General features: G+C 34.7%; 4 protein-coding genes across 4 annotated transcripts; 2 read left to right on the top strand and 2 right to left on the bottom strand.

Moving 5' to 3' along the window:
• Positions 1-5,971: 5,971 nt before the first annotated feature.
• LOC105769954 (probable protein phosphatase 2C 24) lies at positions 5,972-8,597 on the top strand. The gene is made up of 4 exons (XM_012590933.2): positions 5,972-6,912; positions 7,021-7,326; positions 7,736-7,841; positions 7,933-8,597. The coding sequence occupies exons 1-4, from the start codon at positions 6,418-6,420 to the stop codon at positions 8,274-8,276; spliced, it is 1,251 nt and encodes a 416-aa protein (XP_012446387.1). The 5' UTR covers positions 5,972-6,417; the 3' UTR covers positions 8,277-8,597.
• A 3,147-nt stretch (positions 8,598-11,744) lies between these two features.
• LOC105769125 (DNA-directed RNA polymerase II subunit RPB7) lies at positions 11,745-16,110 on the bottom strand. The gene is given in 8 exon segments (XM_052630769.1): positions 11,745-12,236; positions 13,275-13,378; positions 13,930-13,998; positions 14,090-14,155; positions 14,812-14,862; positions 14,997-15,031; positions 15,034-15,161; positions 15,435-16,110. Coding segments are annotated over 7 exon segments (822 nt in total). The 5' UTR covers positions 15,845-16,110; the 3' UTR covers positions 11,745-12,236; positions 13,275-13,315.
• A 385-nt stretch (positions 16,111-16,495) lies between these two features.
• On the bottom strand, positions 16,496-18,985 carry LOC105769123 (extensin). Its single transcript, XM_012589562.2, has one exon. It carries the CDS (start codon positions 18,915-18,917, stop codon positions 16,677-16,679), a length of 2,241 nt encoding a protein of 746 aa, XP_012445016.2. The 5' UTR covers positions 18,918-18,985; the 3' UTR covers positions 16,496-16,676.
• A 1,828-nt stretch (positions 18,986-20,813) lies between these two features.
• Positions 20,814-22,919, top strand: LOC105766771 (uncharacterized). Its single transcript, XM_012586344.2, has 2 exons — positions 20,814-21,090; positions 22,251-22,919. Exons 1-2 carry the CDS (start codon positions 20,814-20,816, stop codon positions 22,592-22,594), a joined length of 621 nt encoding a protein of 206 aa, XP_012441798.1. The 3' UTR covers positions 22,595-22,919.
• Positions 22,920-24,050: the final 1,131 nt, after the last annotated feature.

Genomic DNA, 24,050 nt, shown 5'->3' with positions numbered 1-24,050 from the left:
CTAAAAGGATTATGTCACCCAACACTAACATAATTATACTTAGACCTAGAATAAATGAAGATATTTGTGGTTATAAAAAAAATGTTTTTAATGTTTTTCTAAATTATCCAAAATTCTCACTTTTTATAAAATTAATGTTTTTCTTGTTTATTAAGGTATCCACTAAAGCGAGTTCAGTAACTATTATTTCGCACTCTATAAACTCGTAAAATTATTTCATACTCAAAGCGAACCCTTGATCATTGATTAATATAGAAAAGACTATCTTCTTACCCAACTCTTAGGGTTAAATTAATATTTTTTAAAATAATTTTCATTATGAGCGGACTTATGAAACGTTTTTTTCTTAAAGTTAATTGTACCAAACATCTTCATTCTAAGTTAGTTTCCAAACTTCAAAACATTCTAATTGCATCTCTAAACTATCAAAGATGTAGCAATTAAGTCATTTCGTGTAACACCCAAATTTTTAATGGTGTTGAAAACAGTGATTCGAGATCACTAAATCCGACCAGTAAGTTTTAAAACTTAATAAATTAATAACTATGGAGTGTCATTGAGATAGTATAAAAGTTTCGTTAGAAAATTTTAACGCTTTGATGGTCAATTAACTAAATAGGACTACATTGAAAATAGTGTAAAATTTGTTAAATTGTGATTAAATAGCTTAAGTGACTAATAAGGAGGTATTTAAAAGTTAGACCCAAATTATATGGGCTGGACGGTTTGGGCAAGAAAAATCAGCCAGAAAGTAAAGAAAAAGAAGGGCAAAATTGAAAATTTTGCAAATTAAATATATAAAACAAAGACAAAAGTTTAAAATCTAGAGATTTCTTCATAATTCATAAGCAAAACGCCATAGGAGGTCTGAAACAAGCTGGTTTCTCATATTTTTACACCATGTGAGTTCAATTCTTGCTTTTTCTTTGAAAATTTTTATGTTTTGTGACTTTTACAACTAGGTCCAACTATTGAATTCATTAGTTTTTTATTCCATGGGTGATTTTGTGAGTTACCATGAATAAGTGCTGGAATTTTATGATGAATTATCATATATTTTAAGCTTTAATTTCATTATATTATGATTTTATTAAGTGATTTTAGTAGAAAATGATTTCTAAGACCTAATTTTGAAAAAGCTAGGAATTGGGATTTTGTACAAAAATTTGAATATCAAAGGTTGTATAATAGCCTAAAATGATTAGATAAAGTGTTATTTTAGGAAAAATTTGTTCAATTGATGTGTTAATTGAGTAGGGACTAAATTGTAAAAATTGTAAATTTTGGGGTAAAAGTGTAATTTCAAAAATTAAATGGCATAAATTGAGAAGTAAATTAGTATTGAAATAGATACTAGTGAATGGAAAAAATTTTATATTATAGATCGGAATCCGAAGATAAACTCGAAAAGATAAAATATGGAACTAGTTTGATAAACTAATTCATACAAACTAGTTTGATATTTTCTCTAGTTTATCTTGGTAAAATTTTCATTCAAACATAAAAATTTTCAAAGAAAATGCAAGAATTGAATTCAAACTAAAAAAACATGAGAAACCAATTTATTCAGACCTCTTTCAATTTTGATGAATTATGAAGAAATCTCTAGATTTTTCACTTTTGTCTTTGTTTTATATATTTAATTTGCAAAATTTTCAATTTTTCCCTTGTTTTTCCTTACTTTCTTGCTGATTTTTCTAGCCCAAACCGTCCAGCCCATATAATTTGGGTCTATACCTTTTAAATCCCTCCTTATTAGTCACTTAAGCTATTTAATCACAATTTAACAAATTTTACACTATTTTCAATTTAGTCTTTTTTAGTTAATTGACCATCCAAACGTTAAAATTTTCTAACGAAACTTATGAATATTTTTATAAATATTTATGGCTCGACTTATGAATTCGAGGTCTCGATACCTCGTTTTAGACCCAATTTACCTATTAAATTCTTTTTAAATCACAAAATTCACTAATTCAAAATTTTTTCTAAATTCAAACTTGACCCATAGTTATTAATTTATTAAATTTTAAAACTCACTAGTCAGATTTAATGATCTCGAATCACTGTTTTCGACACAACTGAAACTTAGGCTGTTACATTAGCAACATAAATTTGATGTTCCATTTAACAGTTAAATTAATGGTTTTAATAACGAAAGGACCTTATTGATATAATATTGATAATTTAGAGTTGTAATTAGAATGTTTTAGAATTTAAAAACTAATTTAGAACATGGGTGACAATTGTAATAAAAATAAAATATGTTATAATCCAACCTAAAGTTCGAACCGATAAACCCCCTATATATATATATTTCTAAAAATCCCTCTTGAGGAGGAGGGCACTCGAGATACTTTATTTTTACTATCCTTTTCTTCTCTACTCCTTCATTAGAACTCCTCCCCCCTCCTTTTCCACTTTTGTTGATACTGTGTATCAACACATATATTCAAAATAAATGGTTACCAACCTCCGTCACATTTGCATATATGCTAGCATTAATTCAACTCTGATTAATTGGCAAATGGTTAAGGAAGCCTTAGATAAGTTTAATCTAAGCAAGGGCCTTTTATTTTAATGAGGCAGTAGACAGGGGAAACCTGACGCATTACAACATTCAGGGCTAGTTTGGCAATGCTTTTGAAAAGTGCTTTTGAGAAGTGTTGTGGAAAAGTGCATTTGAGAAGTTTGGTTTAAAATTTGAGTGTTTAGCATTGCTGTCAAAAAATACTTTTGAGAAATAAAATGTCCATTTTAGACATGTTATTATCAAGTAACGAATATGCATTTAAATAATATTTAAATTAGTTAATATTATTATATTTTAGTAAGAATATAAAAAAATATTATAACTGGTTGTTAATATTTTAATATATGAAATATAAATTGTAAATATTTTTAAGCAATAAATATTAATTATTTATAAAATTTAATTAGAATATATAAACTATATTTTAAATATTTAAATATAACCATTAAATATTTGTAATTAGTATTTAAAAAACATTTTTTTATTTTTAATTAATGATTTTAACTCATTTGTAATTAAGCACCAAGAAAAAAAAAGGAAAGTACTATGTTATTGGAGGGTGAAAAAGTAATTAAGCACCAAAAGTGCTTTTTGGAGAGGAAAAACTAAGATTTTTAGCTTCTCCTTTTCAGAAGTGCTTTTAAAAAGAACTTTTGAAAAACTAAAAATTTCAACCAAAAACAATTTGTTCTGCACAGCTTTTCTTACAAAAGTACTTTTGAAGTCATAAATACTTATTTTAAGCACAGAAGAACATACCCTCAATATTCCACGTTTCAACATGTAAACGCCAACAAGGATAATAATGTTGGTTGATTTTGTAAAGAAGTGATTACTCCATCTACTAATGGAGGGAGAGGCCTGATTTCAAGGCCATTTCGGGTTTATCTGATAGGAATTTAAACTTTAAAATCCTCGATTCCTTTCTATTTTTATTCGCCTTTTGTTGATACCAAACATTTTATTTTCATATTTGATCCCTAACATGAGTATGGAATGAACTTTTTTCTTTTTTATATACGATATTCAAAATATAATAGAATATCAACTTATTTTAAACAGGGTGCCCATATAAGAGTTTTAACTTTTTAAAAATATATATGTACATATGTAAGCAACCTGATTTTTAGGACAAGTGCCTTTATGAGAAAACAAAAATTAACAGAAGTTCAGTGACACGTCACTTGCCTACCTAAAACTTTATAATCTATTGACAAACCAATAGAGAGCATAAATGTTGGTTGAAGAATTAAATCATGTGACGATAACCCTCGTGCCATTAATCGTTATCGCATTATTTTTAACTACGTACGTCCTGTAAACTATTTTAAAATTTCAACCAATTTTATATTGATGTAAACAAATCTCCTCTTCTTGATGAAATACTAATAATTATTTACAATTAATTACAAATAAACTGTATCTATTTTAGTAGTGCTTATTTGGATCTCACGGGTGCGATGAGGCGATGAAGTCTTGACAATTTGTAATGGGATTTTTTCTTTTCAATCTCGACGCGGTAGCCCTTTGGATGTCTATTAGCGAGGAAACTCACCTCACTGGCCTTCAATTCTCTTTTTACCCTTGACTAAATTTGCTACATTATTATTTTTCAAAACCAAGATATTTATAATTGGTACTTGTCTCAATTTTAATAATTTATTTTCAATATAAATATAATTATTAAATAGAAATATTTTTTCTATTTATAATATAAATTTGTATAAAATATGGTTTCAATGATTTTGATTTTTTTAATATAAGTATAATATATTTTAATTTAACGTTTTTAATGATTATTTTACATTTTCACAATTAAATCTGAATACATATTTCTTGTAATATATAATTTTAAAATTACTAAAATTAATCTCATTAATTAATTAAGGGTTCAGCATTGTTAACTACTCCATTCTACAAAATTTCAAATCCGAAATGCATGGTCACGTCTCCTAGAAATGTGTAAATTACAATGATGAAACATTAGATTTTGAAAAGAAAAAATAATTAAAAGCTTAATTGCCTACTACCTTTGTCTCTCGAACTCGACGGAAATAAATATAAAGAAAGAAAAGGAACCCCAAAACCCTGCAAAATCCCCTTGTTCGAGGTTGCCAGATATAACATGCAAGGTGTCAAGTGCAAAACCCTACAACCCCGACCTTTTTCATTCTTCATGCAAGCATGCATGCGAGGTTAGATCGGTAGCGCCAAATGTAATCAAAATCATGCATTCCCCCCCCCCCCCCACCTTTCACCACGTAATCCCTTCCTTACCTCAACTCATCAAAACTTTTGTCTTTATTTTCCATCAAACCCAAACACCCTTTCCTGCCCTCTTTCCCCCTTCCTACTCCCCACCCCTATACGTGTCATCTTCGTCTTTCCACGTATCTCTCTTCCCTTTCGAAACCTTTTAGCCACGCGGCACTCCTTTTCGTTCCCCTAGGAGAAAAGACGAAACAACAAATATTAAACAAGTCTCTCCTCATTAATATCTTCTTCTGTTCTGTCAAAGGCCTTTTGTCTCTTTTCCTTTTTTTTTTTTTTTTTTCCATCTTGAGGTAAGAGTTCGGTGGAGTTTCATTTCCAAACAAGAGAAGTTAGGCCTTTGAAACCAAACCCAACCTAATTTAACCATACATTCCTACTCGTGGTTCTATGATAACTAAACTCTGGTTACCATTTTCCTTTTACATGTTAACTCCCAACAATCACGTGGCAACCTCACCTTTTTTTTTCTTCAAAGTGTCGACTTCATTCAAACCTCCCTTCAGTTACTACAAGTTTTGCTTGCCAGCTTGATTTTACACGTGTACCCATCTCCAAGGGTTCTCTCACTATGGTCCCTACCCTACCTTTACTCTCCCCTCTCTCATTCACACGTTTTCCAATCCATATTCCCCACGTGTCCAGCAGAATCCAGTTTGTGTGATTTTGTTGCTGCCTACCTGAAAATATGCTCCCCCTTTATAATTGTGTACGGTAAAGAGTCTCTTCCTCTTCCTTTTGGGGGCCAAAACTGTAAAAATAATAAATTCTGTGGACCGACCTTTTAAATTAAAGTCGTGATTCGGGTCGGGTTAGACACGTGTTCTAAATTGATGACCCAAACCGGGCTCTAGATATTAATCTACACAGGCGTCAACTATATGGACATGGGGACCTACAAGTCAAAATCATCAACTGATACGTATATGGGTTTGATTGGCCCACGACACCCTAAGCGGAATAAAGTTGGAATTTTGAGTGAGAGAGAAAAAAATATGGCTCTATCTCGTATTCCACGATGAAGACACGTGGATAGCAACTCCAATTCTTTTTTATTTTTCTTTAATCCCCTCTCTCTCGCGTCTTAAAAAGAGTTCAAAATCGGAAGATTAAAAATAAAACAATCTTTGGGGAGGACCACATGCGTGTCAGGAAAGGAAGCTCCTTGAAGAGCGCTGTTGAAATCTGATTGGATCATGTAAGAAGGTACCGATTAAAAGAAACACGTGGTAGATTTGAAAGAGCAAGAGATGTGAGATCAGCGGTGGAGATGAGTTCATTTAGGGGCAAGAGCACTACGTCACGGTACAAAATAGAGGACTACCTGTTTTCTGCTCTACCCGGGACGATATCGGGCAGCTGCCCGTGGCAACCCAAAATGGAGTTCCTTCACATACCCAAACCTTCTTCAGTTTAAATGCCTCCCTCTGTAGAGCGCGCGACTGTCTTTTTCTATTTCATTTTCGTATTCGATTTTGCGTTGATTTCTTTCTTTCTTTCGTTCTATTTTTTTTTCTTTTTAGGAAAAAAAACGATAATTAGGAATAAAAGTTTTATCTTTTGATATTATCATTGATTTTTATGATAATAATGGTGTGTTTCTAGTTCTTGTTATGGCGGAGATCTGTTACGGAGTTGTGAGCGAAGGCGAAGCATCAATACCGTGCGAGCCGAGTTCACGTGCAGCAAGGAGGCGTAGGATGGAGATTAGACGAATTAAAATCGTCGACGTGGCTCCATCTGAAGCTGACAACGGCCGGAAACGCAAGAACCTGCAAGCTTACGGAGCATCATTTTCTCTGGACTGTGAAAACGCTGTAGAAAATTGTGCCTCCGATGAGGACGGAAAAAAGCGAACTGTTAAACCTAAAAATGGAAGACTAAAAACGAAAGGAACAATAATGAAAAGTAACTCGAGTCCCTCGCTTTTGATACCTGAAATCGATTCAGAGTTACATCCTAAATTCGGTGTCGCTTCGGTTTGTGGTAGGAGAAGAGACATGGAAGACGCCGTCGCTATTCATCCTTCTTTCCATCGTCAAGGCCAGGACTCTGCCGCCATTGGCTTCCACTATTTTGGCGTCTATGATGGTCACGGTTGCTCTCATGTACGAGTCTTGTAAAATTTTAAAGTTAAAAATAGATGTTCTGTTGGTTTTTTTCCATCTCTGAAGAAATTGAATATGCTTTTGGCGGTTTTGGTTACTGTTTATTAGGTGGCGATGAGGTGCAGAGAGCGTTTACATGAGCTGGTGAAAGAAGAGTTGGCCAGTGAGGAGGAATGGGAAGGTGCTATGGAGCGTAGCTTCACGCGCATGGATAAGGAAGTGATAAAGTGGAACGAGAGCGTGGATGGTGCTAATTGCCGATGCGAGTTACAGTCACCCGAGTGTGATACGGTTGGATCTACAGCTGTTGTCGCTATCGTAACGCCTGATAAAGTTGTTGTTGCTAACTGTGGTGATTCGAGAGCTGTTTTGTGTCGTAACGGCAGGCCTGTTCCTTTATCGTCCGATCATAAGGTTAGCACTCGGTAGTTAGCTCTGTTATTTAACGTAAAAAAGTTCTAATTGTTTGAAGTTTGAGAAATCCTGCTAGTTTACAAGAAAATGTTTCTTAGCTGTCTCCGTATAACAAAAATTTGGTTCTTTTTCTGTTTAACCAAACAACAAGCTTTAAGGAATAAGATTTTCTCCGGAAAATGTCTTCTTTTCCTTTTAATTTCTATGCAGTCAAGCAGCTTAATGTATAATATAGATTAGGTGCACTGCTCATACATATCATGCGGAAACAATGAGATAATCTTAATCTGATGGTTTGGACTTGTTTCGATGTTTTAACGGCCAAAATTTGGAAGAAAGATTTGGAATTATGTTTACTATAATATGATATTAAGTAAATAAACCTCCTTTCCCCCCTATGTGTGAACAGCCGGATCGTCCGGATGAGCTGAACCGGATCCAAGAAGCGGGAGGTCGGGTCATTTTCTGGGATGGTCCTCGAGTTCTGGGAGTCCTCGCGATGTCAAGAGCCATTGGTAAAATTTATTTAAAAGGCAGATCATAACTTTCATTCTATTTAACATCAGGAGTACGCCGCTAACTTGAAAAACATTGTCTACGCCACAGGTGATAACTACTTGAAACCCTACGTGAGCTGTGAGCCGGAGGTTACAGTTACTGATCGAACGGCAGCGGACGAATGTTTGATTCTGGCGAGTGACGGTTTATGGGACGTGGTATCAAATGATACTGCATGCGGGGTGGCGCGCATGTGTTTGAGGGGAAAGTGTGATGTACAGGCGCCGCTATTGTCACCGGAAGGAGAGGCGGTTGTAGGGTCGATGATGGGAGGAGAGATCCCGGACAAGGCGTGCGCTGATGCGTCCATGTTGTTGACAAAGCTGGCGTTGGCCAGGCATAGTACGGACAATGTTAGCGTAGTCGTGGTGGATCTAAGGAGAGCCACGTAATAGGCATCCGAAAATTCAATGTTTTTCTCTCTCTAATTCTCTTTTTAGTTGGTCGGGACTTGGTAGTGAAAACTGAAAAAAAAAGTTGGGGGTATTTTCTTTGTTTAGATTTAAGTTTAGCCCTTTTTTAAGGAGAAGAGAGAGAGAGGGCTGAAAATAGTGGGGTGAATGTTGAAAAAAAATTTAAACACAAAAATACTAGTAAAATGAAAACGTTAGATCAGTTTTCTTGCTTCATTTTCAAGAAATCAAAATCTTTTAGCTGACAGAAAAATGTATATGTTCTATTAATAATTTTTAAATAATGATTTGATTTATTCATTTTACTGCTCTAAAAATATTTGATTAGAAATAAAAACAAAATAAAATAAACGAAATCTCATGTATAATTAGAAAATAATTGCTGTTTAAATTATATTTTGTATTAATATTATATATTTTTAATTTCATTTGGTTTGCCATTGTAAATGAATCATTGAATCCTAAATGGATGAGATAAATCTCTTAAAAGGTTGACCTTACTCACGGGAGTTTAAAATTTTGTTCAAATTTTGTCCATGGGCCGGGCGGCCCGGTCCGGCCCGATGGCCCTCTCGAAATATGGGAGGGTTCGGGTAAAAATATAAGTCCGAAATATGAGCTTGGGAAAAAAATGAGGCCCGTTTAAAAAATGGGCCGGGCTCGGGTTCAACTTTTTTGGCCCGGCCCAGACCGGCCCTAATATAATAAATATATATTTTTTATTTTATTTTTAAAATATTTTTTATTAAAAACCGGGCCGGGCCGGGCTTATTATTTTTTCTCGAGCCGGGTCGGGCCTAAGAGTCAGGCTGAAATTTTTTCCAGGCCCGGCCTGAACCTGGCCCGGCCCGGCCCATGGACAGATCTAATCAGTAGCAACATAATAGTAAAATAGGAAGAAAATAATATTTTAAAAAAATAATTTTTTTGTCCTTTAGTAAATTCGGGTCGGACTAGACTGGGCTAGGCTCAGGCCAGAAATGTCTTATTTGAAGTTCGGTCTGTTTTTTTAACGGTCCTTATTTTTTATCTAAATTTATTTTTCAGACCTATATTTTTACCCAAATTTTTTTATATTTCGAGCGGGTCTTCGAGCCGGGCTGAGTGGCCTGAACATTAATAGGTCTAAGTGACAAGTGTTTCTCTGTTAACATAAGATGAAGGGAAAAAAGTGTCAAAGCAATGAATATAAGGAACGACACTTGAACCTCGCCAAGCAATTGGGTCTTGCCTTAGCCTTGGCCTACTAACAGAGGATAATATAAGAGATTTACAAGCAAAAACACCTTCAGTACAGACAAAGCTTCTAATCCTGGACCCGCCTTTGGCTTAGGCTCCTTTACGGTGATCTGTTGGACGTGGGTACAACAGCCTTGACGATGTTGATTTCACCGGCAACTCTCCTCCCTTCTCGGTTGTTAACGGTGAATCACCGGAACTTTGAACTTGATATTTTATGGCCGGACCGGAGGCTGGGCTTGGCTTCCTTTGGAGGTCTCACCGGAACCTCTTGGGTTTGTAATCTCTTCGGCTTTTAATGAAAAATAAGTAACCACCATGGGTCTCATGGTAGCCGATGATGTCCTCTTCGACCTTGCTCACTAGTTGTGAGTGGGGATCTGACTTTGATGGGCAGTATTGATGTTGTTTTTGCTTTCTAAAGCTGCCTTTCTTCCTCATTCTACACCTTTTTTGGAGAAGATGTGGATAGCAGGTGGCGGCTTTCCTCAGCAACAGTGGTTAATGTGTGGCCTTCTGATGGGATTTACCCAACCATCGACACTGACTTGACAAAATGGTTTCAATGTTGTGCTTCGTTCCTTTTGTTGGGCAAATAAGGACTTTGCTGGGGATTGTCACGCTCCATGGCATGTGTGAGTGCTATGGTAAGCTATCGAGGTTGCAGGAGAGTCTCCTCTTGCACCCATGTAAAATACAAATCCAACGTGGTTAAGAGCGATGGTTTTCTGAATTGACTATGTTTATTCTTATTAATAAAGTAATCTTTTTAGATTTTTTTTCTGCTATCAATAATTTAAGATTGAAATATAATTGTTATTAATTTTATTAAGTTTTGAATTATTATTTTATCTTATTTATGTTTTAAATGTTATAAATTATATTACCTCTATAAATAGAGATTTTGTTAATAGATCAAGTGGAGCCAATTCATAAATTTTCTATTATTTCATTACTTGTTGTATTTATTTTGAGGGAGCTTAAAATCACTAACCTTCAAAGCTTTCACTTGTACAAATTATTGCCTTTTTAAGTTTTTACCTCGTACGAAGATTAGATATGAACACTTGTAATTTCTTTGTTATGAAATAAAATTAATGTTAAAAAAGAAAATTTTCTATGCCTAAATGTGGGCACCTGAACCAGTACACTAGTTGATTGTTGGTATTATCATTCTTCAATTTAGAAAAAAATCAGGTGTTTATGTTCATGTTTTTAATATAATTGGTTTTATATAAATTTTGTAGCTTCATATATTCATGTAGTATTCACATTATCTTATATTGCATATTGTTATTGTATTTTATTAAATCCCAAATAAATTAATAGTTTACATAAATTTTCAAGTTTAATTCAAATAATTTAATATAATTAAATTTTAATTCATTTATAATTAGTAATATAAATTCACTTGGGATGTAAAATCTAATTATTAGTTGATGTTGTAAACAAGAACCATTAAAGGAAACACAAAAACAAAGATGCAGGGACAAATATGTGGAGAGAATTTGCAAAAGCTGTATTAAGAATTTAGAGGAGTGTTCGAGACACTCGAACCACTTCAATTCGTTGTAAGTTGGAAGTTTATAACTTCAGACAGAGTCAGTCATACGAAACATTTGGTGGTTTCGTCAGTTACTCGAGATTCACAGTTATTTCATTTCTTGATGTTAGCAATGTACAGTGATTAAATAAGATTATTTCTTCTTGAGACCTTTTACTTTTTTTTCATCATGTGGGAGTTTGAATTAGTTCTTGTTTATCACATGGGAAGGAAATGTCTGTACTCGGCTACAAAATTTATTTTGTACACTGTAGAGGGATCTGTTTTTCTATTAATAGGAGTTTTGAGTCTCGGTTTATATGGTTCTAATGAACCAACATTCAAATTTAAAACATTAGCTAACCAATCATATCCTATCACACTGAAAATAATATTCTATGTTGAATTTCTTATTGCTTTACTGTCAAATTACCGATTATACCCTTATATACGTGATTACCAGATATCCACGGAGAGGTCCATTAGAGTACTTATATACTTCTAGCTGGAATTTTATTAAAAATGGGAGCATATGGATTAGTTCAAATCAATATGAAATTATTACCCCAACCAAAATCTCAACTCAACATGTGATGTCAGTCCAAATGTAGAACAAAACAAAGCATATTTGTGTTAGGTTTTATCTGGGGAGAACAATATCAAAATTTCAAATGATCTTCAATCTTATTCGGGAAACAAGAATGATTACACGTTCAACTGGAAATAAAAACCAGTAATCCCAATGCACAACTTAGACTCGGGGAAAAAAAAAAGAACACCAAAAATATAAAGATGAAAAAAACAAGCAACTTTCATGCAAGATGAAAGAAAGATTCTGAAATCAATATGATGAAGAATGCCAAAGGCCAAAAACTGAACCAGCTTTTTTGAAATAGTGTCCGGCTATCAGCCGCCAACACCACCACCTGCATGACAACCATCGCAACCACTTCATTCCACAGCGGAGGCATGTGCTGTAGTGGCACCCACTGCTACAGCAGCAGCCATTCCAGCATCACTGCTGGCTGTCGTAGTAGTAGTAATGGCACCCTGATAATCAGCATCATCCACATTCCCTTCCTTTTTCCCACTTTTGTCAGACTTTTTATGGGATTTTGCTTTGTTAGAAGAACTGTCTGAATCTTCTTGCTTTGATCCTGGGATGCAAAAACAAAAGCTTCTGAATTTCATGGCTGCAAATGAATAAACCCTCAAAACAGGCAATACTTGAAGCAAAAGAACTATGTACGAAGTGGTAAAACACCATATCGTTTATTTATTTAGCTCTAGGTTCCTTGGTTGACAAGCATTTTCAAGATACAAACAGGGATTCTTTTTTAAATTCTTAATTATTCTTCCTCATCAGTATAAAAAGGTAAAGCCCCACTTGTATAAAATGAGTGTCTAAACCAGGTTAATTGAAAAAACCAATCAGAAAAGCTAAGCTGTAAAGCTCGAGAAATTGGGATGTCATATCATTAAATAATAAAGGTAAGGACTCCTTTTCTAAGCTACAATAAAAATAGCAATCTCGAGAAAGAAAAAAGAAAAGAATTGTAGATTCGATAATTCAAACTTGGCACATAAAAAACCTTGGGTTCCAATTAATCTGTTCTAAAGCTGATTAAAGAAGCATTTTAGACAGTACTAAGGGCTTATATCACGGGAAATTTAACTGTTGGTGATTGATAGATTGCACATGTAATGCAGATGCATGAACTGAAAATGAAGCTGCATCAATAATTTTATAGACAGGCTGTTGGCATATATAATCATAACCCATTATTCTGTTTCCTACCTAAAATTATTTTGGCTAACGTGGTTATCCAATAAGAATGTTTTTTATTTTTATTTTTTTTGGTAATTCTTTTCCTTCTGTTACCCTTGTTGTTAAAGGTACCGAAATCCGTGGGTTTGGTGGAATATATGCTATGGGGAGTTCACCAATTCAAGTACAAGCATCGAGTTTGCTAATATTAAAACCTGAATTCCAGGTTATGACGAGTCATTGTCAAGGCAAGCTTGGGTTTCTTCCCTGACTCAGAATAGGGTTTAACGAAACTTACTTATAATCGACATACATCTCTATAGTTCTAGTTTTGAATCAGTACTCTAAGCAATATCCAGTTGATGACACCGAGAGTTCGACAGAAAAATCAATGTCCATTGAAATATGGTACAAGGCAGCGGGAAACCTGAAATTTCCATGACAGGGCAGCGCATACCCAACATCCGATTAAGTTGTTGTGGGATCATTAATCACACCCAAGAAATCGTCTTTTGTGGTACCAATACAGAACTGCAAGGAAAAGGCCATTAAAATTAGATGAGACGTGAATCAAATAGTTTTAAACCTTAAAAAAAGTACATAAAATACAAACTACATAAATGTCGTAATATTGACTCGAAATTAGATCATCTTTGATCTCATAACCGCAACAAAACCACATACACGGATGTGAATTTTCATTCTGAACAGCATGGCTCTTAAATCACATGGTTATAAAAATTGTGATACAATCGCAATAATTGCATCATTAAGAAACTTGAACTCGAATGCTACCTAGTGAAGGCAATAACCTCCTCCATTAGCACTAGCCATCCTCCATGCAACTTATAATTTGACCACTCACTGGTTTCAGTAATCAGTTACTAGTTGCATTAAGGAATGCTTGAAATTCTCAGTGAAACGAGCTCTTTATCAGGTTAGCATCTAAACATCTAAGTTAATCACACCAACAAGATTGTGAATTGTGATTCATTTTGCTATTATGAAAATTATATTCAAATATGAAGAAGCAACACAAATGATTATAAAACTATGAGTTGAGAAAGGGTCAAAGTGTGTACTATTTCCGTAGCATCTACTCGAGTTCCAATTATCTTCAACCGCACTTCACTATCTTTTTGAATCTTAACCTGTAAAAGAAAATAAATATCAAAGTGAAAAACTAAACTTCTGCAACAGAAAAATTAACAATTACTTGTCTTAAATGGAACTGAAGCATACCGATCCATCAGAGGTAGTATAATTTGGCATATCTCCAGACTGAAACTCCATATCATCAGGAATCAACTGAGAAAACACGCACAAAAAATTATTACACATTTGTGGAAGAGATATCATAGAAAAGGGAATTTATGAGCCCATCCAGCAATTCGGAAATGAAAGAATATGGCAAAGCTACTATAATTGACAAAGAAACTTCATTACAATTAACAAGTCAAATATGCAAGTACATAATCATGTATAAACATCACCAGGAAATGAAAGTTTGTTATATATGAATGAAACTTATCTTGAAACATATCGAAACAAGCATACTTAGAGGAAAGCAACAACTTCTTCCTCTTTGCAATGGTCAGATAGCGAATCTCTAAAAACAGACTCATATTTTCTCCTATGTGACACCAGAAATAGAAAATCTCCCCCTAACAAAGAAACTAGACCGATAAAACAATCAAATATAGAAAATCCTAGATTCTATCATTTATATAGTCTTCGGCTATGCTTCTCATAATCCCTACTTTATCTTAATTATAAGTTATCAAATAATTACGCCAACTCCATAACTTTGAAAAGGAAAGCAAAATTTGAACCTTGGAAGACATCATATATAAGAAAATATAAGGAACATATATCTAAAAGGGATTATGATAAATAAGTTGATGACAAAAGACATGCAATTTCCTAACTACGCTATTACGTAAAGGAAAAAAAAGAAAGCTTACATGGTTAGAAACGAAAAATTGAACAGGTCCAGCTTCTGCAAAGAATCCCATCTGTATGTAAACCATAAACCACAAATCTAGTTATAATCACATACTCACACACACACACAAAAAAAAAGGTGGCAGAAATCTAATTACCCAATTAACAAAAGAATCAAACAAAGTGAAAAAGAAGGAATGCATGCCTTGTTCACCATGGTAACAACAGCTTCCAAGATCTCCCTTTAAATGGTCTAAATACAACACATTGATACTTCACAGGGAATGTCACAAACCCTGTCCCGTCTCGAATCAAGCCTTTCCCTATGTTCTCTATGCCTGTTATTGCCACCACAAAACCATGTCTACCACTGCACATTTACCAATTACACTATTCAGTTATGTTTGCCCCTAGATTGCTTTTAGAACCAAGCAAATAACCAGAATCCATTGGAAGCTTAAAAGGGAGCCGCCATGTTAGAATCCCCCATCAACTAGGTATAAAATTACAGCTATAGCATCACCTCAAAAAACATCAAACAAACTGAATTCAAAGGGGAAAAATCACAGAACCCAAAACAAGCAAAGGTTGTAACTTTTCGAAACCCTGCTGGAAATTGGAATTGTGAAGGAAAGAACAGAACCTGCAAGTGCCCTCAGCATCTTTCATGAGATCGGATACAAGGTTTTCCCGTAGATTACGACCAAAGTGGCGAGGATGCAATTGCATGTTCCTCTCCAATACTATGTGGAAAAACACGCCCCTTTTTGGTCTCTTCGAATAAGATTGAGAACAAAGATTTTCCCTGTCTGAACTTTTCTTAACATGATAGTCAGTAAGGACTGTAAGGTCAAAAAGTTGAAGGTGTTTAATAGGATACGGTTCGCCTCTTTTTCTTTCCTTGGGCTCCATTATATGGCATTGAACTTGGGCCCCTTGGGTTTGATTTCTGTTTAGCTTTTTCGTTTCACAGCCTTGTGCTTGTAGATCCTTTTCTCGGTTATCAATTGCCACCGTGTTTTGGGCTTTTGTCCAGAAACTACAATTCAACATCTTATTTTATAGTTCCACAAAAAGCTTCTTCATCGGTACTCGGTAGGAAGAAAAACCTGTACCAATGGGCAATCTTGATCCCTCCCTTTACAACAAAGTTGGGCCAATCGAATGCTTGAAGATGATCGGGAACTAACCCAACAAGTTTTTGTGTCTTTTATTTCTCTGATGATCTCAAGTCTCGAACTTTAGCTTGCTTAGCTGATTGAAATATTCAAGCAAAGTAACCCTTGTGAGATTGGAATGTGCTAACAGAGACAGAGAGAAGCAAGCACAAGGAAAACTTTCTTATGTTATAATTTTATGGTCTTAATTTTATATATAGAGCAGAAGAAATTACCAAACTTGAAAGAACTTTTTTCCTTGACTAAAAGATACCCGTTGCTTTATGTTTACGAGTCGTTTTCTTCTTACAAAAAACGTGTTAGAAAACTTCTATCTTTTACAGGAAAAAAGTAGTATTTGTTTCACTTATTGGCTTAACTCATTATCATAAGATCATTAAGAGATATAAATTGCCATTAACAGAGTACTTTTGTTGACGTGCCTTAATTTTTTGTCTTGTTTCTTTCTATTTCGCATTTCAAAAACATAACATGCATGCAAGTTATAGTAGGACACGTACATATTATTAATAATATTACTATTAAATGATACAAAACATGTATTATTAATATTAAATATATACGATTATACAATAGTTAAAACTTACAAAAACAAGCAGCAAGGTGATTACTTTTATTCATTATATATAGTCTCAACTTCCAAACTTTAGGGCTTGTTTGAAGCATCCCGAGGTTCAGCATTGGGACGTTTCGTTAGAGATGATACTTTATGGTACGGAGACGGCAAAGTATGGAGGAGAATAGCCACCTGAAGGTGGAGGATATTGATAAGGTGGTCCATAGCTAGGGGGAGATTGAGGAGGCTGCGGATGAATTTGAGTAGGTGGTGAGTACTGCATTGGTGGTGGATGACTTTGAGTGGGCGGCGAGTATTGGGTTGGTGGTGGATGAGTTTGAGTTGGAGGTGAGTATTGCCTCGGTGGAGGATGAGCTTGAGTAGGTGGTTCACAACCTTTAGTGGGTGGCGTGTATTGCATTGGTGGTGGATGTGTTTGAATGGGTGGTGAGTATTGCCTTGATGGTGGATGGGTTTGAGTGGGTGGCGGATGAGCTTGTGTGGGTGGCGGGTATTGCGTTGGCGGTGGATGTGTTTGAGTGGGTGGTGGATGAGCTTGAATAGGTGGTGGGTATAGCCTTGGTGGTGGATGTGCTTGAGTGGGTGGCGGGTATTGCCTTGGTGGAGGAGTTTGAGTTGGTGGTGGATGTGTTTGAGTGGGTGGTGGGCATTGCCTTGGTGGAGGGTGAGTTAGTGTAGGTGGTGGATGGCCTTGAGTGGGTGGCGAGTATTGCCTTGGTGGTGGATGAGCTTGAATGGGTGGTGGGTATTGCCTTGGTGGAGGATGAGCTTGAGTGGGTGGCGAGTATTGTGTTGGTGGTGAATGAGCTTGAGTGGGTGGCGGGTATTGCCTTTGTGGAGGAGTTTGAGTTGGCGGTGGATGTATTTGAGTGGGTGGTGGGTATTGTATTGGTGGTGGATGGCCTTGAATGGGTGGCGAGTACTGCCTTGGTGGAGGATGAACTTGAATGGGTGGCGGATGGCCTTGAGTAGGTGGCGAGTATTGTGTTGGTGGTGAATGAGCTTGAGTGGGTGGCGGGTATTGCCTTTGTGGAGGAGTTTGAGTTGGCGGTGGATGTATTTGAGTGGGTGGTGGGTATTGTATTGGTGGTGGATGGCCTTGAATGGGTGGCGAGTACTGCCTTGGTGGAGGATGAACTTGAATGGGTGGCGGATGGCCTTGAGTAGGTGGCGAGTATTGTGTTGGTGGTGAATGAGCTTGAGTGGGTGGCGGGTATTGCCTTTGTGGAGGAGTTTGAGTTGGTGGTGGATGGCCTTGAGGGGGTGGCGAGTATTGCCTTGGTGGAGGATGAGCTTGAGTGGGTGGCGGGTATTGCCTAGGTGGAGTTTGAGTTGGCGGTGAGTATTGCATTGGTGGTGGATGTGTTTGAGTGGGTGGTGGGTATTGCCTTGGTGGAGGATGAGTCTGTGTGGGCGGTGGATGTGTTTGAGTGGGTGGCGAGTATTGCCTTGGTGGTGGATGAGCTTGAGTGGGTGGTGGGTATTGTCTAGGTGGAGGATGAGCTTGAGTAGGTGGTGTGCAACCTTGAGTAGGTGGTGGATGAGTTCGAGTGGGTGGCGGGTATTGCGTTGGTGGTGAATGAGCTTGTGTAGGTGGTGGATGTGTTTGAGTGGGTGGTGGGTATTGCATTGGTGGAGGATGAGTTTGTGTGGGTGGTGGATGGCCTTGAGTGGGTGGCGAGTATTGCTTTGGTGGAGGATGAGCTTGAGTGGGTGGCAGGTATCGCCTTGGTGGAGTTTGAGTTGGCGGTGAGTATTGCATTGGTGGTGGATGTGTTTGAGTGGGTGGTGAGTATTGCCTTGGTGGTGGATGAGCTTGAGTAGGTGGTGGGTATTGTCTTGGTGGAGGATGAGCTTGAGTGGGTGGTGTGAATTGTGTTGGTGGTGGATGAGCTTGAGTAGGTGGTGTGCAACCTTGAGTAGGTGGTGGATGAGTTTGAGTGGGTGGCGGGTATTGCGTTGGTGGTGAATGAGCTTGTGTAGGTGGTGTGCGACCTTGAGCGGGTGGCGAGTATTGCGTTGGTGGTGGATGACTTTCAATAGGTGGTGAGAGTTGTATAGGAGGAGGAAGTCGATAAATAGGAGGTGGGTAGTCTTGAGATGGTGGTGGATATCGTATCGTTGGAGGACTTTGAGGAGGTAAAGAGGAAGGAGGATACACGTATAAAGGTGGTGATCGACCATACTCCATTCCATCTTTCATGAATACAGATTGAAGAGCAGTGGAATGCTTTGAAAAGCCAGCTTTAACATCACCATTTTGCCTCCCATATACATTGGTTAAAGAAGCAAACGAAAGGGCAATGCTTTGATCTGCGATCACTAGCAGCACCACCAATGTAATTTGTGGAAGCAAAGCAAACAACTTCATTTTAAAGCATATATGAATGACTGTTTTTGGTACAGTGAAAGAGCGGCGAACTCACTGTATAAATAGCCTCTCAAAGTGACAATAGCTGACAAATGTTCTAACACAAACAACTTGTTCTCTTTATCATCTCTAAAGTTTCAGTTTTATTCACACACAGTCTCTTATAATCTGGTTTATGCACAATCCGGCGTTAAAGTTTATGTTCTTTTGTACCGTTATACACCGACATGCATCTCGCCCATACCCTGTTTCATATCAGATTTTGAATTTTTATTTCATAATTTCAGTTCAAAAAATAAGAGCACTTTGATATAGCCATTGTCCACGCCTAACGTGTACCTTACACTGCTTCAAATTTCGCCAATCTATTTACCTGTATCACTAAAAAATTCCTCAAAATATTAAACTAATCTTCTTTTTCTAATGAAACAATAAAATAGTTCTTTTTTAAAAGAAAATTTACCCACTCTCTTCTTATTGGAAAAACACAAAGAAAAGTGCAGAAAATCAAAGGAAGAAGCAATCTAAAACTTGGATTTGTTATATATGAAAATAAGCTGCCACCTAAGCAAGTTACCATTTTTTTTTGAATATCCTACTATGATTTGATATATATGATATGCTACTATATTTATCATGTACATGAATAAGTTACCAATATATATTTTACCATTTATATTGACAAGTAGGACATACCACCTGTCAAAAAAATACATCCAACTAAGCAAATTACCATTTTATTTGAATATCCTAATATATGGAAACTCATTGTAACTAGTTTATGATAATCTTTTATTAAAATGTGGTTTTTAAGGATTTTATCCACATTAAACCTTTGATTATCAGGCAACAGTGTATGAAGGGGTAAGTGATGTTCATATTTAAGCTATTTTTTAATGATGTTATAATTTAATTAAGTTGTCAACTTAAATATTATCAAACATGCACCCCCACCGACATGCAAATGAGCTGTTTTCTTTATCGTGTCAATTAGCATACACGTTTCCCTCCATGTGTTGAAAAGCTAATGTAGTCGCATGCAAAGTTTGAACACTAAAATATGTTGATTATGAAATCCAATCCAATTGTTGGAAATGGGATATGATTACTGAAGCTGAAATTCACTCATTGGTATGGTAAAAACACCGCATACATATCATGTTTTCCAGAAATTATTTTCTGTTTAAACTATCGAGCTTTTTCTTCTTTTCTTTCACTTTAAAAAAGGGACGTCATTTGATTGACTATTCGGAGGGGGGAAAATACACGAGGAATCTGCTGACACTATAAAGGGAGACCATTGCCACCATTTCCCGGTTCAAGAGTAACCGAAATTACTCATATATGTATGATTCAGTGCATGAATGCGTTTCTGATGCATGCAACTCATCTCTCCACGCCAACTTTTCATCTAAACCCAAATACCTTTCAGATTACAGCACCCACAGCCTTTGATTTTTCTTTCTTTATTTCATTCTTACGGCGAATTCAAAATAATTTTTGAGGGAACGAATAAAATTTTAATTTTTTTTATAGTTAATATATTTATAACTTTTAAATGATTAAATTATTTTTTTTATAATTTTAGGTGGTTAAAGTATAATTTTACTTTTACTAATTTAAAATTTTAAAGAATCAAAATAGCAATTTTCCATTTTAGGGGGAGCCAGGGACCTTGCTAAGCTAGCCCCTTTAGATTCGCCTAGGGGTGTGCAAAATTCGGGTAAAACCGAAAAAATTCGGTTAACCGACCGAATTCGGTTAATCGGTCGGTTAACCGAATTTTTTCGGTCGGGGGTCGGTTAAGAATTTTTTAAATTTTCGGTTAACGGTTAAATCGGTTTGAAACCGGTCGGTTAACCGAATTTTTTCGGGTTAACCGAATTTTGCAGGATAATGGGCCTTAAATTAAACCCAGCCGGCCAACCCAATTTATTTTTTCTCCTCCAGGCTCCAAGCCCAATAACCAAATATTTTCTCAAGAGCACTCAGGCTCCAAGCCCAATAACCAAACATTTTGCAGGTAGGGTACTTGTAACACTAACAGCAAACAAAATCACAAATCGGCCATTTCTCATTTCTCAGTCTCAATCTCAGATTTTCAGTCAAATCGGGAAAATTCACCATTTTTGCTGTCCGTTTCTCTTCCAGCACACCAAAACCCAGAGGCTAGGTTTGCTTTCTTCTAATTTCCCTTTGTTTTTTTTTCCAATTTCTTCAATGGCAGATGTATTTTTAATTTTAGGGTTTTGTTTTTTTTCCAATTTCTTCACTGGTAACATGCCGTAATGGACGTCCAGTGATTCCACTTTGAAGTTGCTACAAAAAGTCTCTTTTTGTTAAAAATGAATAAAATCTCAGTCGAACATGCACACGTTTCCTTCGTTTCTTTTTAAGTTTTCTACATTTTTCTTCAGTTCTTCTTCAGTTCTTTCTTCTTTAGTTTTTCTTTTTTCTTTCTAAGTTTCAAATCACTGCAAGATTTTTTTACATATTAAATTAATCTATTTAAATTCTCCAGTGCTTTTCTTCTTCCATCCTTTATTGCGTGGGTGACTGAGATCCTTTGCTGGAATTTGCTAATTTATCAAAGATTTAATTATGACCTCGTTTTTATTTAGTTTCTCTATTATTTTAATTTAATGATTGTAATCTAATATGACCTTTGCTGGAATTTGCTGATATTTTTTATTTGCTTTACTTTAGACATAGATTCTAAGTGATATTTTAAAATATTACATAAATTGATTTAACAAAATTAAAAGTAGAGATGATATAAATAGTAAAAGCATAATTAGCTTTATCAAAATACATTGGATCCAGTGCAAGTATAAATGAAATTTTTTCATTAAGATTGATGAGATTTTGTTGTTTAAGATATTAAATTTGGGAATGAAGCAATATTTGAGAAATAAATTTTAAATTGACCACCACTATTCAGTATTCATTATACTTGGACTTTTGTCAACAACCCAAATTAAATTAAATAAAACGTTGTTCACGCTGTAAAACATGGATCGAGAAATGGTCTATTCCTTGTTAAACTTGGATGGTTTTTGGATAGTGTCAAGAGGAATGGTAAGATTAGGATATGCCTCTCATTTCATACTTCCCTGTTGTGTTATGTTTTGTTGCAATATGAAGGATTTGCTGCAATGCTTGTTTAATACGAAAATTCGAACTCAGTTATTCTACTACTTGTTAAGATTAGGATACCTTATGTTACCTGTTGTTGCTTGCCTTGTTAATGGAAGCAGAAATGTTAGTTTATAATTTTTGTGGGGTAATTTGATTTCTGTTAGTTTATAATTTTTGTTTTCTCCATTCATGCAGTAAGGTTAAGTGAATCACTCTACACTGTGAAGGGTGCAGAAGACAATGCCGCATGTGTAGATGAGTTGAATCGGCTTGCTGGGTCTACTGCTTCCGAAAACTCATGTCTTGTTGCCGATTTTCATGAAGCAAAGAAACTAGACATGATAGGAAAGCCAAATGTATGGTATTCTGGAAGAGTCCTCAATAGAAGTATGGACTCAGTGTTATCTGGTCATACAATATACATCGATTTTGATATTTCAGTTGAACTAAATCGGTTAAGTCGGTTAAGTCGGTTAAATTGGTTAAGTCGGTTAAATCAGTTAAATCGGTTAAGTCGGTTAATTTTTAACCAAAAATAAAAATTATATGATTTTCGGTTAATTTGGTTAACCGACCGGTTTAACCGAAAAAAATTCGGTTCGGTTAAATTTTTTTTAAAAAAATTCGGTTCGGTTAACGGTTAAAAAATTTTGAAGGTCGGTTAATTCGGTTATTACTAATTCGGGTCGGTTAACCGGTCGGTTAACCGAATGCACACCCCTAGATTCGCCTCTACTTCTAAGCTTAATACAAACTAACATTACTTAAAAGGGATAAATCACAAAACTATACATGATGAATTTTGATTTTATGCAATTTTATATATTAAATTTTGATTTGATCTAATTCTTGTAAATTATTAATAAAATTATTGATATAACATCATTTTATGTTTATATATTGCATGCATAAATAATTATATTTATTCAATATAAAATAAATTGATGTATTTTTTTCTTTAAATGTGTATGATTAAATCAAAATTAAAATTTTAAATACACATTTGATCCACAATTAGAGTTTCATGTGTATAATTGTACCAAATTAAAATTCATTTATATAACTACACATTAAATCAAAGCATAGGTATAATTTTGAGATTTATCCTATTTAAAATAATAATTGATTGACATAATTAACTATAATATTAATTAAGTGATAATTAAGATGCTTAAAATTCTATTCAAGTAATAATTCTATTTTACATCAATAAAATTGGCACAACTTTTATTTTCGTCACAATTTTTAAACTAATAATTGTAAATTATAATTATAATTATCACAATATTTTCTTATAGTTTATATTTAGAGTTTTATTAAAGTAATAATAGCTCTATTTTAAATTTAGCTCAACTTTTTAACTAATAATTGTAAATTAAATTCTAATTATTTTTAAGCGTGTAATTATCACAACTTGTATTAAATTATAATTATTTTTAAATATATAACTATCACAAATTTTAACTAATAAATTTAAATTAAATATTATAATTATTTTTAAAAGTGAATTCAGTTCAAAAGTTTCTCCAAACTCATGTTTTATAGATTATAGATAGATAGTTACTATAAAATTCAAATTTATTTATGAGAGAATATTTGATGCATAAGTCTCATGTATCATTAGTAAATAAAAATTATTGAAGAACTTGAAAATTTTATTTAAACATAATTATTTTATTTCTCATTCGAGTCTTTGGCTTTGGGTTTTAGATTTCAATTTTTTAACTTTGGGTTTCAAGTTTGGATTTTTTTTCATTTATTTATATTTAATACTTATAATTAACATTTGTTTTAAAAATAAAGTTATTTATATTAATGTTTGAATCCTTTAATATTTTTATTTTACATCAATCATAATATTTATTATTAATTGACAACGTACCAAATATTCTCTTCTTATTTATTATAATTTAAATCTAAATTAAGTAATATTATACATTGAATTTCCAAGTCGATAAGCAAATTCATTAAGATACTTTTTAAAAAATGGAATAT

This window comes from Gossypium raimondii, chromosome 5 (assembly GCF_025698545.1).
Source record: "Gossypium raimondii isolate GPD5lz chromosome 5, ASM2569854v1, whole genome shotgun sequence".
Lineage (NCBI taxonomy): Eukaryota > Viridiplantae > Streptophyta > Magnoliopsida > Malvales > Malvaceae > Gossypium > Gossypium raimondii.
This window is presented reverse-complemented; position numbering and strand designations above follow the sequence as displayed.

Excerpts from the sequence above, each read along its gene's own strand:
- LOC105769123 (XM_012589562.2), bottom strand. The coding sequence starts at position 18,917 with ATGAAGTTGTTTGCTTTGCTTCCACAAATTACATTGGTGGTGCTGCTA.
- LOC105766771 (XM_012586344.2), top strand. The coding sequence starts at position 20,814 with ATGGGCCTTAAATTAAACCCAGCCGGCCAACCCAATTTATTTTTTCTC. Across the intron at positions 21,091-22,250 it reads CACCAAAACCCAGAGGCTAG|TAAGGTTAAGTGAATCACTC; the intron begins GTTTGCTTTCTT and ends CCATTCATGCAG.
- LOC105769954 (XM_012590933.2), top strand. The coding sequence starts at position 6,418 with ATGGCGGAGATCTGTTACGGAGTTGTGAGCGAAGGCGAAGCATCAATA. Across the intron at positions 7,327-7,735 it reads CTTTATCGTCCGATCATAAG|CCGGATCGTCCGGATGAGCT; the intron begins GTTAGCACTCGG and ends ATGTGTGAACAG. Across the intron at positions 7,842-7,932 it reads CGCGATGTCAAGAGCCATTG|GTGATAACTACTTGAAACCC; the intron begins GTAAAATTTATT and ends TCTACGCCACAG.